Source organism: Tigriopus californicus, chromosome 9, assembly GCF_007210705.1.
Source record: "Tigriopus californicus strain San Diego chromosome 9, Tcal_SD_v2.1, whole genome shotgun sequence".
In the NCBI taxonomy this organism is placed as follows: Eukaryota; Metazoa; Arthropoda; class Copepoda; order Harpacticoida; family Harpacticidae; genus Tigriopus; species Tigriopus californicus.
The window spans coordinates 13187314-13206413 of NC_081448.1; the positions used below are offsets into that span (position 1 = coordinate 13187314).

Sequence of the window (19100 nt, forward strand, 5' to 3'; positions counted from 1 at the left end):
TTGTCCAATAAACGAATACTAAATTGAACATGCCATACAAACAGGATAAGATCTTATGGGACCGTTTATTGAGAACATGGTATTAATATTGCCTGCACATGTCGAAGAAAGGTTGAGGGTCGTACTCAAAGAGCTCAAAATCGCTCTCAAATAGCACGTGCAACCGCTTGACGACATCACAATGCACTTGAGAAAAGAACTCCTTCCTATGGTTTTCGGTCTTGCCTCCTAGTGTTGGATGTTTCAATTCCAAGGAAGCAAATTGGTCCAATCCTGATTGTTGGAGCACATATTCCTGATCCTCTTGAGCACTTTCCAATTTTATCACAGCATCGTAATCCAGAAGGCATGGTGCGCAATTCTTTGCGAATGAGATCCAATGTACATCATGTTTCCGAGGGAATTTTATCAAATACTCAAGAAATTGTTGAAAGGTTGGGTGAGTTTTGACACAGCCTTCCGCGTCTAAAACATCGCTAAATGTGAGAGAATTAAATAAAAAGAAACCCACTTGTTTAGGCAGCTTTGTATGGGGAAATGCGATCAAGGTTACCTTATTGGCAATTGGTGGGCTTCGAAGATTTTTGGCACGTGCTGGATAGCTTGTGCACAGCACGGATTCGACACAATTCTGTCTCTATAAGCGGAGAGAATCCGATCAAACGGATGTCTCACCACCAAAAAGCTGAAATAGTTGCCTGAGCCGAGTTTTTCCACCACTTCAGTGGCACTGGACGGTCCAAGTTTTTCACCGATTCTGAAATTAGCATTTATTAAAACCCAGTAGGATCTAGTTGATACATGTGGACAAGCGAATACCACTTACTTATACGACATTCCTGTTCGTTCCATATCTGCCAGAAATCTTGGATCATTGTCGACCTTAGCATAGAAGGTCATCCACGTGGAAGAGGCGACTTTGTGGTTGAAACAGAACACTGTTTTGGATTTCTCCTCAATGATGAATTTCTTTGTGATGCTTTGCGAGTATTGAGAACTCGTGCCGATGTATTTCTCGGGGCTCTTCTTCTTCCTATGCCTTGCACACACTCTGGTGATCACGTCCTGCCTCCTAATTTGCTCCAAATGCCTCGAATCTGGTTGATTCATGGGACGATTCTTGGACACATCCTTCATGTTCTGATGGGTCTCCATTAACCCATCGACTAGTCTATTTTGCGAACGAATCACTAGTCCCTCTAATCGTTGCAGGCTTTGTTCCAAACGCTTCATCTCACTCCGGTTGTTCACCTCGATGACGAAGATGAACAAGCATGGAATAAGCACCAAGGCTATTGGAACGCGTTGATGAAATCGGGACATGGTTCACTTCAGCTTGATCTTCTGCACCTTACTCCATTCCAAATACATATTGAATTGATCAAAGCTCACGGAAACACGAGGTGAAAATGCATTTGGATTGCGAAGACGACCGGTCCTTATCTATTGTAGTGGAATTAATGCCGAACCGTCCATACACTTGTATGACGTGTCAAGTCTTGATGAACCACCGTGACGTCCATACACTTCCTTAAAGAAGTCACCAAGGCCTAAGAACTCGTCTGGAGTACAACGTGATAGTTCAACGTGATGGTTCTCGAGAATTGTATAACAAATATCATGTCATGGATTTCGACTTCTAGAGGCAGTTGTGTTCAGAGCTATTATTGGCGTTCATATTCAGTCATAGTAACTTTGGCTCATGGATGATACCCAAGCAAGACTCAGTTCCCCTTTCATAAACCTGTGAACCTCACATCAACCAACATCACACAGAAATAAAGGATAAGTTCTAAAGACTCAAACAACTCCGTTTCCTTCACCGTTTATTCCCGTCACGAGACTGCACGATCCGATCAAATCATCGGGTACTTGTAGCCTTGCTCCCAAGCTGATTGTCCACGACCGTGGAGCCCATTCGGAATCATTATTGCTACACTATTACCATTCTTTTGTTGCAATATCTCCCTTTCAGTTTCTCTTTTTATAGGTACACATTTTGTTCTGTTTTTCACCTGACTATGTTTTTGAGGAGGCAAACACACTGATGAATACTTCACTTATCACAGATGGTTGAAAATATGTTCATTGTCATGCAGAGATAAACGGATGCAGATCTTTTTTTTTTACTTTTGTGTGCAAAGATCGTGTCTATGATGGACTGATTGTTGTGCCAGCATCATGAACGCCGTTTGAGAATGAATTCTTATCATTTGGTCAAACAAATGTGATAAACAATTTGCTTGGCTCAGCCATTTCTAACGCCGTGTATGTAGGTTGGGTGGCAAGTAAACTGCTGGAAGAGCAAAAATAACGAGAACGAAAGGAAAGTCAGTCGATCAATGTGTTGGCAACCTGGAGATTTGAGCCAATGTCCTAGCAGAATTCAATAGAAAGCTCTTTTCTGAAGAAGACCCTTAACCTGACTTCTGAAGCACCTTTTTTGAATAACAACTCCAATCCTGAACAAGTTACCGTTCTTTGTTGTTGGTTCTTGTGCTTCTGATATGTCACTGATGAGGTGTGCTTTTTGCTCTGTCACCTTTATCAAGTCCTGGAATTGACTATCGAGATAAGACGAAAGTTTGTTCTCTTATGAATCACTTCAACATGAACATGAGGTCCTGAGGTCCTTCAAATGAGACTGCCATTGTTTGCTATCAATTAGTGTTTCATGTTTCACCTCAAATGAACGATTTCGACTGGTCACTTTAATCCCTCTTAAAACAGGACTTGATATTAATGAGCAAGTCCTCTTCAGGTATTGACATCCGATAAATAGTGAGCTCATTCGTATGTTGCAGGGTTATGTTTTAATCTGCAAAGGGACATAGCTCAGGCTGGAAGCTCTAGCTCGGACATAGATCTTTGAATAAGCTGAAACTTGGAATATAGGGAAATCTGGCAGCCTGAGGTATGCAAGTTTAATGGCTCTGCAAAGGATTCACCTTCAACAAAACATGCTCAATTTGATGCTACTTGTATTTCTGAATTATTTACTGAATACAATTTGGGTTAAAAGTCATTTGTGCTCTTGACAAGTTGATCAGCACGTACTGGAGTCAAGGCTTCTAATCAATTTGATTGTAAACTAGAACCTATTGATCTCCAACAATGCTTTTTTATCTTGATGGTAAGAAAATAACTTCATTTTGGTTGTATTATTCTAGTCACTCTTCTCGTGTTCTCAATAGTCCATTCCGCATGCATATTCACGTCTCTATAGGGAACCTTATTTTCCACGTCACAACCGAAACAAAATGGGGAAGAAGCACGGTAGATTGTTTAATAAGCTATTCGTAACATGCCGTGAATGCAGTTTCTTTTTCCAGACATAATGTGACCTGGGTCACTTACTATACTTGAGATTTTGATAGAATTAGCCAAAAACAACTCAAATGCACTTTCGGAAATGTGGAATTCATAAATTGGAAATTTGACCAAACCGGCAGCGAGCTGGTCACTGATGTGAATGCATTTGAAGTTTTTTTCCAGTAATTACATTTCTAATTTACAGGACTGTCCAAACATTGCAATTACAATCGGCAAAAATTGAATGTAAGATGCAACAAAATGAAAAAAGAAATAATTAACTTTTGGGGGTTTTGAGCTCCATTTCAGCTTTAAATACTCTTTGTAACAAAATCATAAGCAAAACGATGTAAAAGTAGAAAAATCGTGGGAAGCAAAAATGTGAAAGGTTGTTGAGAAAGGGCAAACAAAATGTCTACTCATCTACTGAAGAATTGTGAGTTTTATTTCTTAAATAAAATGTGCCCGGCATCCAAAGCTGAAAAGGTTAAGAACAAAAACAGCTTGAGTGATGGCGAAATTTTAAATGATTTTGCTACGAAACACGTCTTAGCATAGGTGTTCGTTCGGCTCCCGGCCACATGCCAGCAACGACGGGAGGTGACAAAAGATCTGTTTAATCTGGCCCATTCTCTTCTCTGCAATAACCAAGATTTTCATCATTTACCTTTACCTGTGTCTGTACTGTCTGCTCTCACCCTCTTCATTTTTTTTCATTTGCATTGAACCAATTCTAGTCATATTAGTCAATTATTTTGAATGCTTTTACCATTTTTGACATTTTTCTTTTATTCACTTTGTAGTCTGTATAATATTTATACACCATCTATCTTTCCTTTATATCTTTACGCCATGACATGACTAAGAGTCGCAATAAAGATATTATCGTGTTTAAGTGATGTATCAACCATGATGAGCCAACATGGTATTTAACTTTTATTTAATAATATGACCTTGTACTGGAAAAAAGCAAAATATTAGCAATCTGCCAGTAGAATTAGCCACATGACTTGTTCATGATGAACACCCTTACTCAAATCCTACAAACAAAATAATTGATCCAAAGTGAAATGAGACCTGTCAATCAAGCAAGCATGTGTGTGACGAGAACAACAGATCTTGGTGCCCTCTTTTGGATTTCTGCGGATTGCACTCTCGAATCCTTCATTGGCACAGTCTTGAATATTTGTGATTCTTTCTCCGGAAAGGCCTCAAGAAGTTGAAAATTGCCTTATTCTAACAACTTGAACACTAAAACTCTTGCAAATCGTTGCACTTGGGAAGGAATACGTAGCGGTGATATCTTTTGAGTACACCAAATTTGTTTATACTTGCTCTGTGCTTGCAGTTTCGATTCCGGCCTGGAAAGCTTAAATATACTGAAGCATAGGTATGTACTGAGACTATGCTTTCAACGTTTCCACTCTTATTGCTTGAGACATCCCAGCTTATAACGAAAAACTTAGACCCCATTGATAAGTTATTGTAAAAAGATTGGTCACGCTGTCCGTACAAGTTCACAACAAATTCACCTGCCACCTGAGTTAAAAAACTACAGGGAGAAGCCAGGCTAGACCAAAGCACTGGAATATTTGGTCTAAACAAGCTCTCTTTACCCGCTATTGACTCCTTTAAGGAGCAACTGTCTGATGATGTCAGCACAAAGGTTTTCCAATACAATAGAGGCACTAAAAAAACCAAGATACAACGCGCAGTGTTAGACAAAAAATGTTTCTAAGGTTTTGAAGAGTCTTGTAAAAATGGTCAATTCTAACGTAGGAAAATTAAGTCAGAAATAGCTTTCTTCAGCTTGAAAATACTTTTGAAACATGTTGATGAGTAAAACTATGACAGTTTATTGAATAACAATGCGATATGAACCATTCCTTTCATGAATTGAAACTTTAATTCAATCCCTTGATCAAGACCCATTGGGCTTGTCAAGTGAACGCGTTCATGAATAACTGAAGTTATTCCATGGAGTAAAATCAAACCCAACATGCCCAGCCAAACTGCACTGTGCATGCCTTGCATTTTGACATTATCCCATGGGAAGCTAATGTCTTTTAACTCTATGTGGGATACTCGCAAAGGATATGTTGCTCCTGCTCTGGTCCCGTTCAGAGAAGTCGATATGTAACAAGTTTAGTTGGAGGTCACTTCTTTCTTCTCGGAGTCGTGTGAATAAACCTGTTCCTTAAACACTCAGTTGAACTTGCTTGAATAGCTTCCGTTCTGTTTAGCGAGGATTTCATCCCCTGTATGGGCGGAAAAACCGAAAAAATGCTGAAAAATAAAAGTGCAAATCGGACGTGGTGGGTTATCTTTGGACAAACTCGTTTCTTTGCTCTTTGCCCGGGTACATCAATCAAGGAATAATTATTCTTTTGAGTTTGCATTTGATCATTTGAATTTGCAGTAACATTGAAAACAAGGCTAAAATCCTTTTATTAAAATCAACAATGAGGTTCTTTTTGTGCATTGAGAAGGCTTAACCTGGAATGAACTTACGTCCGCATTGTTTGGGGCAGAACTTTTCAATATTGTTGGAAAATTCCACAATCTCTCACGCTACCATAATTACCAACAGCAAAGGGAAGGTCATATCCTATCTGTGCTTATCTTTGGCCAAAGGTGCCTATGTAGAACTCCTTGGCCATATGAAACTCTCCACCTTCCGGCTTCATTTTTACACTTTTTAAGAAAGTAATGGTATTGATTAGATAGCTATTAGTAGACTAGAGGCGAGTGAGCGAGTTAGAACAAGGAATCGAAGCAGAAACAATTTCAGAACCTGAACTCTTTATCTTACTACAAGAACTTATCCTTCCTCTGAATCCACTTCAATTTGAATAAATATCAAATGGTTTCCAAATCGATCTTTATTGCACTAAATCGATGACTGGTGAGTGAGCAAGAGCGGTCTCCTCCTCCCAATAGTAATTACTTATTCGATTTGATCACAGTCCAAGATATCTACCCTAAATATATTCTGAGGGATGCTTCTGAGATTCTCAACATCTTTGGCAACAAAAGGTATGTTTTGGCTGGATAACATCTTTAGGACAGGCCTTCGGATGAAATGATCTTACTTTCCGTATATACCGCGTACAGATAACGTAAGATGGCTCTTTTGGATCTAAATTTACCATTCTCCGCATAGCATATTGGACAAATGGAACTATCCGGGAAACTATGAGATCGGCATACATTGGGCTCAGTCCGCCAAGGTGCCATGAGCCGAGATTTCTCCAATGACTTTGGTATTCTCCTGACATTTTTGGCCACTTCTATGTCGTACAGGAACTGGTTGATCTTATTGTGGGCGGCCCACAACCAAAGAGCCGACTCCTCTGGATTGAGCTCCAACTGAGGCGGACTCATTTGATACGTCCTCATGAATAGGGACTTGCTCGTGGCGTGGTAAAAGTACCTCACATACTCGTACAAGATGGCCAAAATATCATATCTCTGAAAGACGAAGTGGAAAGTTCAGTAGACGGGATCAGAGAGCTCTGGTGAAGCATGGAACATGACCTGGAATTATCCGAAATAAAAGCTGGCCTTCAAAGACTGTCTGCTCATGGCTGCTCGTGGGAAGGACTTCAAAGAGGATTAGAACGAACGTAGTTGAACTTACTTTGAAATCTGAATTCCATTTCCAATCGTGAGCATGCTGAACCGTGAGGACGTGGAACAATTGCCACAGGGCACAAGGATATCCATTTCCAGAATTGGAACATCCCATCCAATGCTCATGTTCTTTGTCATCAACTGATGGCATGGCTGAAGAATGAAGATGATGATCCCTTGGACGAGGACGAGGATGGTGGTTGTTGTCCACCTCCAAAATGGACCTCAATTGATCATTGAACATGTTCAATCGGGCCAACGAGAACGACCTTCGAGGCTGTCGCCTGAAACGGAAGGGAATGGTAGAAGCGTTGGTATTCGTCAACAAATTCCAATGAGAATTGACCTTAATGGCGTTCTTTGTCCCTTTTCCCCTACAGACACAGATCGTATTGCATTCGTGTCAATCCCTACAAGAACAAGTTCTTTTCCTCCAACACCCCTTGTCAATCCATGTTCATTTCTTATCATACATATCACCAAAGAAATGCCATCATGACCTCTTATAGAGGGGTAGACATGCACACGCTCGTACCTTCGTTGGTTGAGGAATCTGCTCAGCAAGTGAATGTAGTTCCGAAGTTTGGCTCCCTCCTCGTCCTCAGGAAAAGGATAGAAGTCTTGTAAGAGTTTGACATAGGCGGAGATGATTCCCTTGGCCTCCACGTCCCTTATGGCCATCCCACTTTCCAGGTCTAAGCCGTTCAGACTGGAAAGACTCAATTTAAGGGCTCGCTCCAAATCTCGAGTGTAAACCACATCGCGAAGATGATTGGTAACAAAGGACTTGCCCCGGTCTCGTGCGATGCACTCTCGGTTGAAGCGCCACTCTGGATTGGAGGTACGGAGGAGCTCGGGGAGTTGGTTCTGTGGTTCCAACGAGGTTGCGGTGGTGGTGGTGGTGGCCAAGAGGGCGCTCTGGAGGCTAGGAAAGATCTGCTCGAGTCTGTACTTGATCATAGAAGGTCCCAGCTCATCCATCATGTTGAGATAGCGAGAGACATACGACAAAGTAGATTCAGGGTAAAAAGTTCGAGGACTGTTTTCAAAGACTCGCGAGACATTTCGATCGGGTCGGAGTCGATGTTGCGGTTCGTCAGTATTTGATAATGGGGGAGGAATCGTTAAGGAGGAAGAAAATTGGTTCCCATTGGAGGACTGGAAGGTCGAAATGGGATCACCTTTGTTGTACGGCGAGTTAGATTCTGACAACGAGACGGAAAGAGAACCTGGGTCATTTGGAGTGAATGACTGCGTACTGGCCAAAGGGCTACTAGATTCTACTTCATTTTGATCGAGGAATTCCTTAGAGCTGCCCAATGAGGACAACGAGGACGAAAATGAGCTGGACGGAGTGGGCAATCGGGGAGGACGTTCGGTTTCTGAGGGACCGTGATCGGTTGTTCCCAAAACCGACGGGGAAGTATCCATCATCGACGTCGGCCGAGTCATAATCATGACTGAGTACGGATGATCCCGTGGACTTTCTCGCTTCCCCATCGGGTTGGTAGATTTCGTCCCAAGGTCGGCTTGAGGCGAAAATGTCGGACTCAAGATTGAGCTCATTGTTGGTCTGATTGGTTGAGGAACTGGGTCGAACCTCGGGGTCGTCGAATCTGGGTCGCTTTCGGGGACTTGTTGCGTTCCACTTGGTGCGCTGAAAGTGGTTGTCATGTCCTGGGGAGTCCGACTGGATTGGGTAGAATGTTGAGATGTCCATAAATTGGTCCTCTCCGTCATAATCTGTTCCATCTGTGTCATCAGTTCGGGATTCTTGGGGAACATTGGCCTCGTTTTGGGAAGAGGCAATGGGGTAGAAGGTCGTTGTGGAGGACCCGTTGTATTCGGAGTTGGAGGTCGACGGTCCAGATTGATCGGGGTCGAGCCTTCGATTTTGACCACTTCGATTGGACTCGATGGGCTCAGAAATGTTGTTACTGGATTCCTCATTGGGGTCAAGGGTTGTGCCATTATCGTCGCTGGCCGCCGAGGGTCCGCCTCCTTCGCCTTTGTCGTTGTCAGTTGTGGATCGGGTTGTGGTGAATTCGACAGGAGCAAGGGGCTCAATGGTTGTGATGGTGGGGTCTGGGATGGGTTCTGTTGTGGTTTCGGTTTCTCCCATTTCGTTTGTTGTTGCTGTTGTTGTGGTGGTGGTGGTGTTAGTTGTTGCTGTTGTTGTTGTGGTGGTCGTGGTGGTTGTTGTTGTGGTGGCAGTGGTCGTTGTTGTTGTTGATGTTGTCGTTTTTGGCTGATCTGTGACAGTCTCTCCCGGGTCGTTTGTGGAGCTGTTCGGCCTCCTTGACTTACAACATGGTAAATTGAAGTGGCAGTGACTAAACGTGTTTCGAATCAAATAACCATTTCCCCTTACATTAAATTATAATCTACAACTTCCTTAACTTTGGTTTTTGCCGAGGCCCGTGGCAAATGGAATATTCTACTCTCTCACGCCAATATTAGGACCATGAAATTGATCTCTCCCCCCTCCTACACTGATAAATTTGCTTCGATTGCTCCCGAAATTGTTGTCCAACTCGCAAATTTCTCCTGCCACTTCAACTAAGTTGTACCTCTTCAATTGAACATCTTGGTCATCGATCCTCGTCGCATCGCCACTACTATCTTCCTCCTTCTCGACTTGAATGGATTGGCAAATATCTTTGAACTTGGATTCGAAACCTCGGACGCTGAAAGTTTCCTTTTTGGCACTCATCAGGTCTAAGGTGGGAAAGAGGTCCCTCTCAATGTCGCAATCTGAAGGGTCACTTTTCGGGCACAAGAATGAACTGAGGATGTTGAGCAACCAATTGGGTCTCCAGGCATCACAAACGTCGGTATTGTCAAGATTGCTTCGAAGGCGAGGGTTGGAACCATTTGGATCTTGGACAAAATTCAACCTTTCGTCATAGGTTGACTTGACATCCGTCCTCCGGTGGATCCAGATCCGTTTCCGATTCAAATCCATTTCAGCCACCAAAAGAACCTCATCATTGATGTTATCATTCGGCCAATCCAGAAGAATCTCGCTCTTGGAGCTGTCAGTCATTGAACTGGAAAATCAGTGACACACATTTAGCAGCCATTTCTTCCAAATCATGTTCGTGATCTGACAGGAAATTTAGAAAATCAGGAGTTAGGAGTTCATACCTAAGAAGCTCTTGGTCTCCTAAAGAGGTCCAATTTCCAGCCAACTGACGCCCGATGGCGTTTTGAAGTCGCTCCAGATGTTTGAGATGGGAATTGGGAAGTGGGACAGCATCCGATTCCAATGACTGACTTTGAGGTTTGATCAGGAACATCCGATCTTCTTTCCTCAAGGAGGGATCACAATACTTTTTGAAAGAGGCGGACTCTCGCCATTGATCCTCATTCTTGGAACAGGAAATCACTCCCAAATGAAGCGGGGGATCCAATCCCAAATCTGGAACGAAGATGAACTGAACGGTACCAAATTGACCATTTTTGTCATTCCCACTTAAAATTGCATTTCATGTCTCGTTAACTGGCACGTCACGACGTGATCAGAAATCCAGAAATGCAACAATCATTCACCAATCATCTCAGTTTGATACTCCAGCCAAAGTTCTGATATCAAAGCCAAAATGGACTTTTTCTGCGTAACTTCAACACTCTCAGGTAATTGTAATTGAGGGGTTTGATCGTAATGTCTCTTATTTTCTGGATTATTAATCAACGAAAGGTACCGTGAAAATGATTGGAAATGTTCAAACACTTCCTGAGGGCGGACGAAATTTCACACAGAGGCTTTCGTTTGTAGTACGTACATGAAAGAATCAAGACAGATCTTGATCGGGATGAGTAATGAGGCGAAAGCTAGAAAAACCAGCACACCTGAACAATGCTTCGAATTCATATTTGTACCTGGCACTCGAATGTACTCGTATTTTGGCCCTTGGCATATGCCAATCATTTTTTTTAACATGTCCCTCCCATTTCTTTAACTACACGTTCAACCATATCAAGACGTCTATAAGGAGTCATGACAAGCACGCCAAACTGGCGGACTTCTCGACAGAACAGAGATAAAACACGAAAAGCCCTTGGCCGGAAGACGCTTAAATGAACATCCGGTGACGAACAACAGTAAACCACAAGAAAACCATCGGAGCTCTTAGCTTCTGAAGAACCAACTCAGCTGATTATTTTCTTCCGCTTTGGCTTGAAAAAACACACACACACACAGAATCGACAGATGTCTTTCCTCGTCCGTTGAGTTCAATATCTCCGCAATCTCGGTTGGAAATTTGAGATCCACTGAAAGTCGTGGATAATGCATAGGAATGGTCTCTCGAGTGTGACCACGTGACGCCCGGTTGATGATGCGGATGGTTCGAGACTCGAGAATCGGACGAGGAAACAACTTGCCAGCTCATAAATCAGGAGCAAGCCACAACATCAAGACTAGAATGGCAAACTTGAAATGACCTGGGAGAAGGGCACCGGGTTAGAAACCACGATGAGCCTCGTGTCTCTCGCTAAGTGAGTTAAAAACAGAAATCAACACTGTCGCATGGCTTTGGTAGGGATGTGAAGGGGTTTATTGTAGAAGTAATGCTTAATTGCGTTTGTCCATTAGTTACGGGACTTTCTACAGGCTTGCGATTTATTTATGGTGGAAAACGCGCCGCTCATGAGGCGTGACTGATAAGGATCAAGTAGCGTTCCGCCCACCTAGATCAAGGGTGGAAGGAATTAGGTAAGACTAATATGAACATGAACGATTCTCTACATTGGTGGGCAACGGAAGTGGAAAGGATAATTACTTAATCATAAACCTTTTTTAGGTGTCGAAAAGAGTTAGAAATAAATTCTACACGACTGACAGGGCAAAATATTTCATAAGGGTAAGGAATAATGTTTTTGTTTTTTTTCATTGTCCAAAAGTAAACAGAATCAACCGTTTCAAGTCAAAACTACGACAGAGAAAGTATACAATAAGTACTTGACAAGCACTTTAGTTTCCATTTCAGAAATAGCCGAAAAAAATATCGTGACAGATGTCTGCAATGAGCAATGAGCAATGAAATTGATACTCGACTGAGGCTGATATTGACCCTAAAAAATGACCCCATCTCACGAATTAGGGCGAATTCCAGTGACTCTTAAGGCTTAATGAGGCTTTATGAGCACCTTCCAGGCTAGTTCGAACAATGAAATCCACCTCTCTTCTTTCTTCCGGGCTCCTTCATTGTTTTATTTACTTCTCTCCAATATGCGTAAAGAGTACGTAAATACTGTTGATCTGGTGGCATTTTTCAAGTCAGATTTGGACAATTTTCTGACCAAAAATCCAGGGCTGGCCCGGTTTTTTGAAGTGATAACAATTAGACCAATCGGTTCTAATAGTTCAGGGAATTTTATTCCTTGTTGCGGTTGTTAACTAAGATGAATACCCAAACCAAAATAATTAAAAGGATGACAGTAAATGTATAAACAATACACCTGTGAGTTCTTCATCAAAAATGGCAGATTTACGTTCAATAATTCCATGCCCACTTGTGCTGACAAGTCAATTCAAAGCTAACTTCATGAGTGCACAACTTTTCACACCAAGTTACCTTGGATCCATTTAGCGAATGCAATGGCTTGAATGGATTCATAAACACATTTGTTGCAATGGTCATGATGGAACAGGAGAAGCCAATGCCGAGCATTGTACACATTAAACACGAGTCTCTCCAATTCAGAGGGAGAGTCCAAAACACTCAGATGGTCTTGATCCAGTTGGGCATTGGAATATTGAGCATCATTGGTGACGATGGTTTGACAGAGCCACACCCCCAAGATGACGGCCTTGAGGTGCATTTTAGCATGTCCTTGCACTTAAAATGGTTGTAAACTGAAGGTGATGAGAGCTCTTTGCATCAACACTTGGCCACACTCTTCACACTTCCTCATTGGATGAATGCAAGGCATAATCTATTTGGTTGACATTTCCACAAACAATGATTCTCTTGAAGTCGATTACTCTCATCTCTAGATACTTCGGAGCATCATTAAAGTTCTCGCTGAACACGACCTAATAACAAAGTAATGATATTCCGACACTTTTGTTGTTGTTCAGTCGTGCCACTCGGATTCACTGGTTTGAACAATTTTCAACCATGGAGAACCGAGCGAAGCTTCGTTCATCAGTGCGATAGGCGAAGATTCACTGTATGAGCTTTGGCATGTTTTTGGTTGGCGGTAATCAACGGGAGTGGGATTGGTGGTTGATTCGACGACGAGCGCTCTCGCGGAATTCGAATGGTGTGACAATTATAAATCATATGTTTGCCATCGGTGCTCAAGTGATGAAAATGGTAATTCATTGGGACAAAGAAACATGTTCATACGGTGAATAGCTGTCTCGGATAACTCGTTTTTTGACTACTGGGCTTGAAGTGGGATTAATGCAAATGTCAACTTTTTGCTGAATTGTGAGTGTATTAAGAGATTTCGAAAACATGGCCATGCTGGCTGGCTTGATAATCTGCTTGAAACCAAAAAGTGTCAATTGTTAGCTTTTGCAACATAAAATATCATTTCGAGACTTCCATAAACATTAAGAAAACGAGACAATTTTAGAATTTACAATAGCTTAGTTAGTAGACATAGTTATGGCAAATTTACTCTCATAAGATGGCAAGGTTCTTCGAGTTAACATGAAATGTCTTATCATTTAAGTAATGCATTTCAGAGCCATGTGTTTATTTCTATGCCATGGACAGATACTGAAGTACGTACACTTTTGAGTTTGAGGTAGTTCTAAACGAAATCACAAAAAAAAAACTTCACTTATGACGAATTATGACGATGTTCTCCGACCAAGGGTGCTTCTTTTTTTCTTTTGATTTTTTCGTACATTGAGCCTTCTACTACTGTTTCTTAGTGGATATCGTATAGATTATGATCTAAAAGTTTATTTGGAACAGGTCAAGGAGTAGAATCGAAAACTTAAGTGTATTGGCTTATTTGTATTTATTTCATCCTCTTTATGATGATGCCTCAGCATCCTCAGTACGCTTTTGACATCATAGAGGTAACAAGATAAAAAGACTTTTCAAAGAGTACTGTATAATAATCTATCTGGTAGTAGCTTTTACGTTGTAAATTTTGGCTTTTGCTAGAATATTTTTTGATTTGACTGCCTGGAAAACCTTTGTAACAGCTGGATAACATGATTCTTTATCTAGTTTATATCGTGACATGTTATTGTTCCTTGACCAGGAAGCGAAAACCGTTGCTCTGGTCCCGTTGTCAATTGTTTTGCGATCTCATTATTGTCACCGAATGACAGAACTGCCACTACAGTGTGCTCGTATGCAATATATTGCACACATTTACGACGATCAGAGCTGAATGGTGAAATCTCTCGTTCACTTGTTACTTTTGATGCATTATGTTGACTCGGTCGAAGTTCATGCCTCAATTGCGAATATACGAGTATGTATCACGTCCTTTCAAAGGAGAAATTTGTCGAGTAAAATCTCGAATGGCCTCTTCTCCACCGGTTGAAATGTCTGCTTGTTTGCTATCTTGCTTGCCTTTTGCCTTTGACTCTTCATATGAGAGTCCAAAGAACAGTGAAAACCGTTCCTTCCGCTTCAGATTTCCTCTCTTCGATGTAGGGACAACACTCTTTGTAAAAACCTGGCCATCCATTGCGGAGACAGGGAGAGCCAAAAGAATCTGTTATGTAGCTTTTGTGAACTGGAGCATGTTTAACCTTTTAGTTTTTCGACCAAGTCAACTGGTCTGTAATTTACGTTGCCCTTACATTCATTGCAAATGATTTATATCTTATTGACTTTATTTCAATTAGGGAGGGGTTATTTGTGTAATGGGCAGCAAATTTCCTACTATTAGAGGCTTCTGGTTCGATTCGCCTCTCTGACCTATTCTCAAAAGAAGTTTTTTCAAGACACCCACACCCACCGACAGAGAACCAATCTAATAGGGACATGACACTGTCTTTTAGAAAACTGAGGCTCACCACTCCAATCATACTACATCTCATTAAAGAAAGATATACGTTGACGCCAGCCATATACGTTGGACTAAAATGACTTTGAATGGTAAAAGAGTGTTACATCTCTAAATTTGTTTACAAACTTTTTTCATTTCTTTATTTATTGTGTATGACTTTATGCTAAATACTAATGTTTTATGACGTTCAGGTGAACAAATATAGTAGAGCAAAGTTGGAAACGAACCTTTTCTAGTTTAGATTAGCATGGTTTCTTTGTGAAATGACAACATCAATCATGTGAAGGATTTCTTTTATTTCATGAAGAGATTAGTATGTTGACGTAGAATTATTTTTCTCTCCAGGAAAGGGGATGAAGAACAGATTTAAAAAAATATTTTGATTCTCTCATGCATTGAATGCTTTTAGGTTGGGAGTTATTTTGGCAATTTGCGATAACTTGTTGAGACATGACTTGGTTCAGTTTAAAGATAATTGTGGATTTTAGCTTTAGAGCTTTGCAGCAATGTTCTAATCCATCCAAACTGTATTGCTAGAGCGGCTGTTTTCAATTATGCTACCCCTGGTTTGATCCCAGCCTAACCAAGACCAAGCTTCTTTGAAGTATTTGATGACAATCTTTGTTCAATGCAGCACTATACATTTCATTGCACGCTGAAAAGGTTTTAGGCCTAATCTGGGTGTATTTAAATCAACTGCCAACGATTTCATCATTTAAAGATCAACAGGTAAAAATATTGACGAACCATTACCTTTCAATAGCACTGAAGATTGCATTCCCTGTAGCGAATAGAAAAACTCGTGAAAAAGAAAAGTATAAGTTGTTGTTGTAACACTTATATGGGCCAATCTGCAGTCAATCCCGAGGGTGAAGTAAGAATCAATGATTGCTATAATAACGGAAAGGAAATATATCTTTATTGGAACGCTCAACATCAGAGCAAGCGACAAAGCTGCCATCTCATCTGACCTCGTAACATACGAACTAATAATAAGCAAACCTTTCCATCAAGTCAAAAAGGGTGTAACAAGATTCTGCAGCAACCCTGTAAACTTGAATCGGTACTTTAACAAGTTAGAAAGAATTATATCCCTAATAAAGTGCATCGCCTGAAAGTCTCGAAGTGGTATGCAGCAAAATTCAAGGAACTCACAAATGTCACACTCGCGTGCGAAGGTTTGTATGTTATCCAAGATAGGAATTTGATTGGTCGTGCAACGAATTCTTGTCTTTATTACTCGACAACCAAAATCAATTAAGGAGACTCGCGTCAATTCGAAATTACTAAATACTCATCGCGTTCAATTTGCTTCCAATGCATTTTCTCATAACCGCGTTCCAAATCAAATGGAGTAAATTCCAAAGTTCCACATGAGAAACCCACAACGTTAAACACCTTGGTATTTGTGACCATAATTCACTTACCTAAACATCAAATATCAACAAATGTTACCCTTAATGAGCCGCCGGGCTTCATCAGACAAGCTTGGGATGTAATCGTAATTGCAATTACAATTACATAATGCCAATTAAATTTCAAAGTAATTTAATTACGTTTTAATTAATAAAGCTCAAAACACAACCTGTTTTGCCGTCGAGAAGCATACCTAGAGATTTGAATGCGAATAGTTTTCTCCACACAAATGGCGAGTTGCTACTGTAAGGAAAACTGGTTTTGACAACCATCTGGACTTATTTTTCCGAGCTTTAGTGGTTAATATCATTTCAAATCAAAGAAAGTCCACCTCTCTTCTTTCTCGGGCTCCTTCAATGTTTAATTAACTTCCCTCAAGTATTTATAGAGAGTGCGAACATGTTGCTGATCCGATTTTGACATTTCTTTACAAGGATTCCAAATCTGCTAGCCCGGTCTGCCAACTCAGCTCTGTTGGTAGAACGTAAAGATCGTATATATTTTAAGTGTTAACAATTAGACGAATCACAATCTTTCTTTTTAATTGCATTCCTTGTAACGCTTTCTAAACTCATGGAACGGATAGCTATCAGTTCCATGACTAAACCCCTTGAACACCAAAACCTTACATTCTAGCTAATTACATTTCAATTACCGATGTAATTAAGAAGTACACATCACATTCTTATCCCTCATCCCAAGTAATTGATAGCGAATCTATCAAATTTAGCTCTAGATTTGGACTCACTATCGCTTCGTCCTATTTGACACGTACCTTTTATTTTGGCTCTCAATATTTCCCAAAGTCTTGACATTACCAATGAAATTATTCCTACATTGGGTGCACATTGAGAAAGCAGTGTAATTTAACGAGTTACTGTGGCCGAAAGGTCTAAAAGGTAGCCCAAAATGAGGCATGAATCTTCTCCTAACGTGTTTTCTGTTACGGAAGTTTTTTTCAATGGAGGAGACGTAGTCTAGAAGTTAGTGCAGTTTTCCAGCATGAAGGAGGTTCTCGGATCGAATCTCCTCCTGGACCTTTCTCAAGAAAACTTTTAGAGTCCAACCACACTTACAATAGGAGAACCAATCTGGTAGCGGCCATGGAACTACTCGTACCTACCGATATTTGGAAATGAGTGATAATGAGCTAAAGGCCCCTTCAGCATCAATTGCTTTGTGGCTTGCTCTTGTGTCATAACGGCAACGAAAGGAAGAACAAGTGCTGTGTATACATTTATTTTGCCGCAACTCAAGTGCAGATCATATCATCATTTCCAAACAAATTTGATTGTAAAATGCCACAGGTTTTATCACTGAATTTTCCATGGCCATCTAGCTCTTTCTGGTGCCAAAAATATCCCATTCTCCATGGTAGAGTTTCCAGAGTTAGCCATGTAGTGTGGTATCCGTGTTATTTTTCTTTGAAGTCCTGACACGACATTTATGCATATAAAAAACAAGACTAAAGACCTTGGGTATTATAATGAAATATCTAAAAAGTCGAATCATGTCATTTATATTCTGATATTATCTGAATTTGATATATTTTCTTTACCATACTCTTTAAATGTTTCGGCCGAAAAAGTCCTGCCAAAGCCTCCCAAAAAATAGAGACGGATTCAACCCTAAATTCCCTTCTGAGGTTCGGTCAGGTCCCGTAAGCATTGTGAATACTTATCTCATATAATATTTTATTTTTGCTTTACCATCGTAGTATTGAAACTTCCATTACGATCGATATTCGACATTTTTCTCCTCACATTTTCCCAAAACGTAAGATAAAATAGCGATAAGATAAATTTCAAAGGACCTGAGCCTATAGAAAGTATGTTTACCTAAACCCAACTCTCTGTAAATGCAAGGAGATGCATGGGCTTTAGATTATTGCCTGTCCTTTTTTAAGGGCAAAGAAAAGGGCTTTTCAGCAATCATAGACTCAACGTGCAATATGGATTTCTCGTCAATGGAAGCAGTACAAGTGGAAATATCGTAGCCTTCAAAATGAGGTTCCATGTCAAAAGCTACAAAAGCGATTTTCATATTGACATGAGAGCTTGACATAAAATCATGATTCAACAGCTGCTTTATCAAAATGAAAAAAAGTAACAAGTGCTTTGGGATGTCAAGTCAGATACCTAATCAAAGTCAATTGTCCTTTTCATAACTTTATCAATTTATTCCTGCTCACTTTGAATATTCGTTTTCACGAGGAATAAAATATATATGCCTTTCAACTACCCGTGGACCTCTGTAATTTTGTCTCCCTATAATAATCCCCGACACAACATTTTAGTATGATCATCCTTTTCAATCAAATTGAAGATCAGCGTTTGTCTTTGTACTAACGCGAGTCAAAGGAAGGAGGCATTGCAGAAAAATAAAAATGATGGTTACATTTTGAACTCACCTATTTCGCTAAAAAATATTGCAAAGATGTAATAGAAATATCCAAAAGTTTTCCAATCAACAAAAAGTTCGATTTATTTTGAAATTTGTGGGCTCTTACAATTAGCTAGACCGAAAATTACTTCATTTTCTCGGCCGCCCCGAGTTTGAACCGAGGTTGAGCAAAATTTGTCGAAGAGGTTCTGAGAATATGTGAGCCGAAATATTCTAGCCTTTTTTCTAAAACTAGCAAAACTCTCTAAGCTGAGTTTTATTTATAGAACTCAAGAAAAGCCATTACTGGCAATTCAGCGTTTTGCAATGTTTTAAAAACACAAATATAATTCATACAATATTGGTAC

The 19100-nt window shown here is 40.5% G+C and overlaps 2 protein-coding genes across 2 annotated transcripts; both read right to left on the reverse strand.

Moving 5' to 3' along the window:
* Positions 1-46: 46 nt before the first annotated feature.
* LOC131886187 (carbohydrate sulfotransferase 10-like) lies at positions 47-2432 on the reverse strand. The gene is made up of 3 exons (XM_059234446.1): positions 827-2432; positions 554-757; positions 47-476 (listed from the first exon to the last, which is right to left on the reverse strand). Exons 1-3 carry the CDS (start codon positions 1321-1323, stop codon positions 83-85), a joined length of 1095 nt encoding a protein of 364 aa, XP_059090429.1. The 5' UTR covers positions 1324-2432; the 3' UTR covers positions 47-82.
* Positions 2433-6182: 3750 nt separating this feature from the next.
* Positions 6183-13057, reverse strand: LOC131886182 (uncharacterized). Its single transcript, XM_059234442.1, has 6 exons — positions 12525-13057; positions 10093-10366; positions 9516-9995; positions 7481-9247; positions 6953-7229; positions 6183-6783 (listed from the first exon to the last, which is right to left on the reverse strand). The coding sequence occupies exons 1-6, from the start codon at positions 12769-12771 to the stop codon at positions 6373-6375; spliced, it is 3456 nt and encodes a 1151-aa protein (XP_059090425.1). The 5' UTR covers positions 12772-13057; the 3' UTR covers positions 6183-6372.
* Between the last annotated feature and the right edge of the window lie 6043 nt (positions 13058-19100).

Bases quoted from the DNA above. Each gene is read 5' to 3' on its own strand.
- LOC131886182 (XM_059234442.1), bottom strand. From the start codon at position 12,771: ATGCACCTCAAGGCCGTCATCTTGGGGGTGTGGCTCTGTCAAACCATC. The intron at 10,367-12,524 runs GTAACTTGGTGT...TCTTCGTTCCAG, and splicing joins ATTCGCTAAATGGATCCAAG to ATTTGGGATTGGATCCCCCG. The intron at 9,996-10,092 runs GTATGAACTCCT...CTGATTTTCCAG, and splicing joins GGAGACCAAGAGCTTCTTAG to TTCAATGACTGACAGCTCCA.
- LOC131886187 (XM_059234446.1), bottom strand. From the start codon at position 1,323: ATGTCCCGATTTCATCAACGCGTTCCAATAGCCTTGGTGCTTATTCCA. The intron at 758-826 runs GTAAGTGGTATT...TGCTAATTTCAG, and splicing joins CGAACAGGAATGTCGTATAA to AATCGGTGAAAAACTTGGAC. The intron at 477-553 runs GTAACCTTGATC...TCTCACATTTAG, and splicing joins GCCCACCAATTGCCAATAAG to CGATGTTTTAGACGCGGAAG.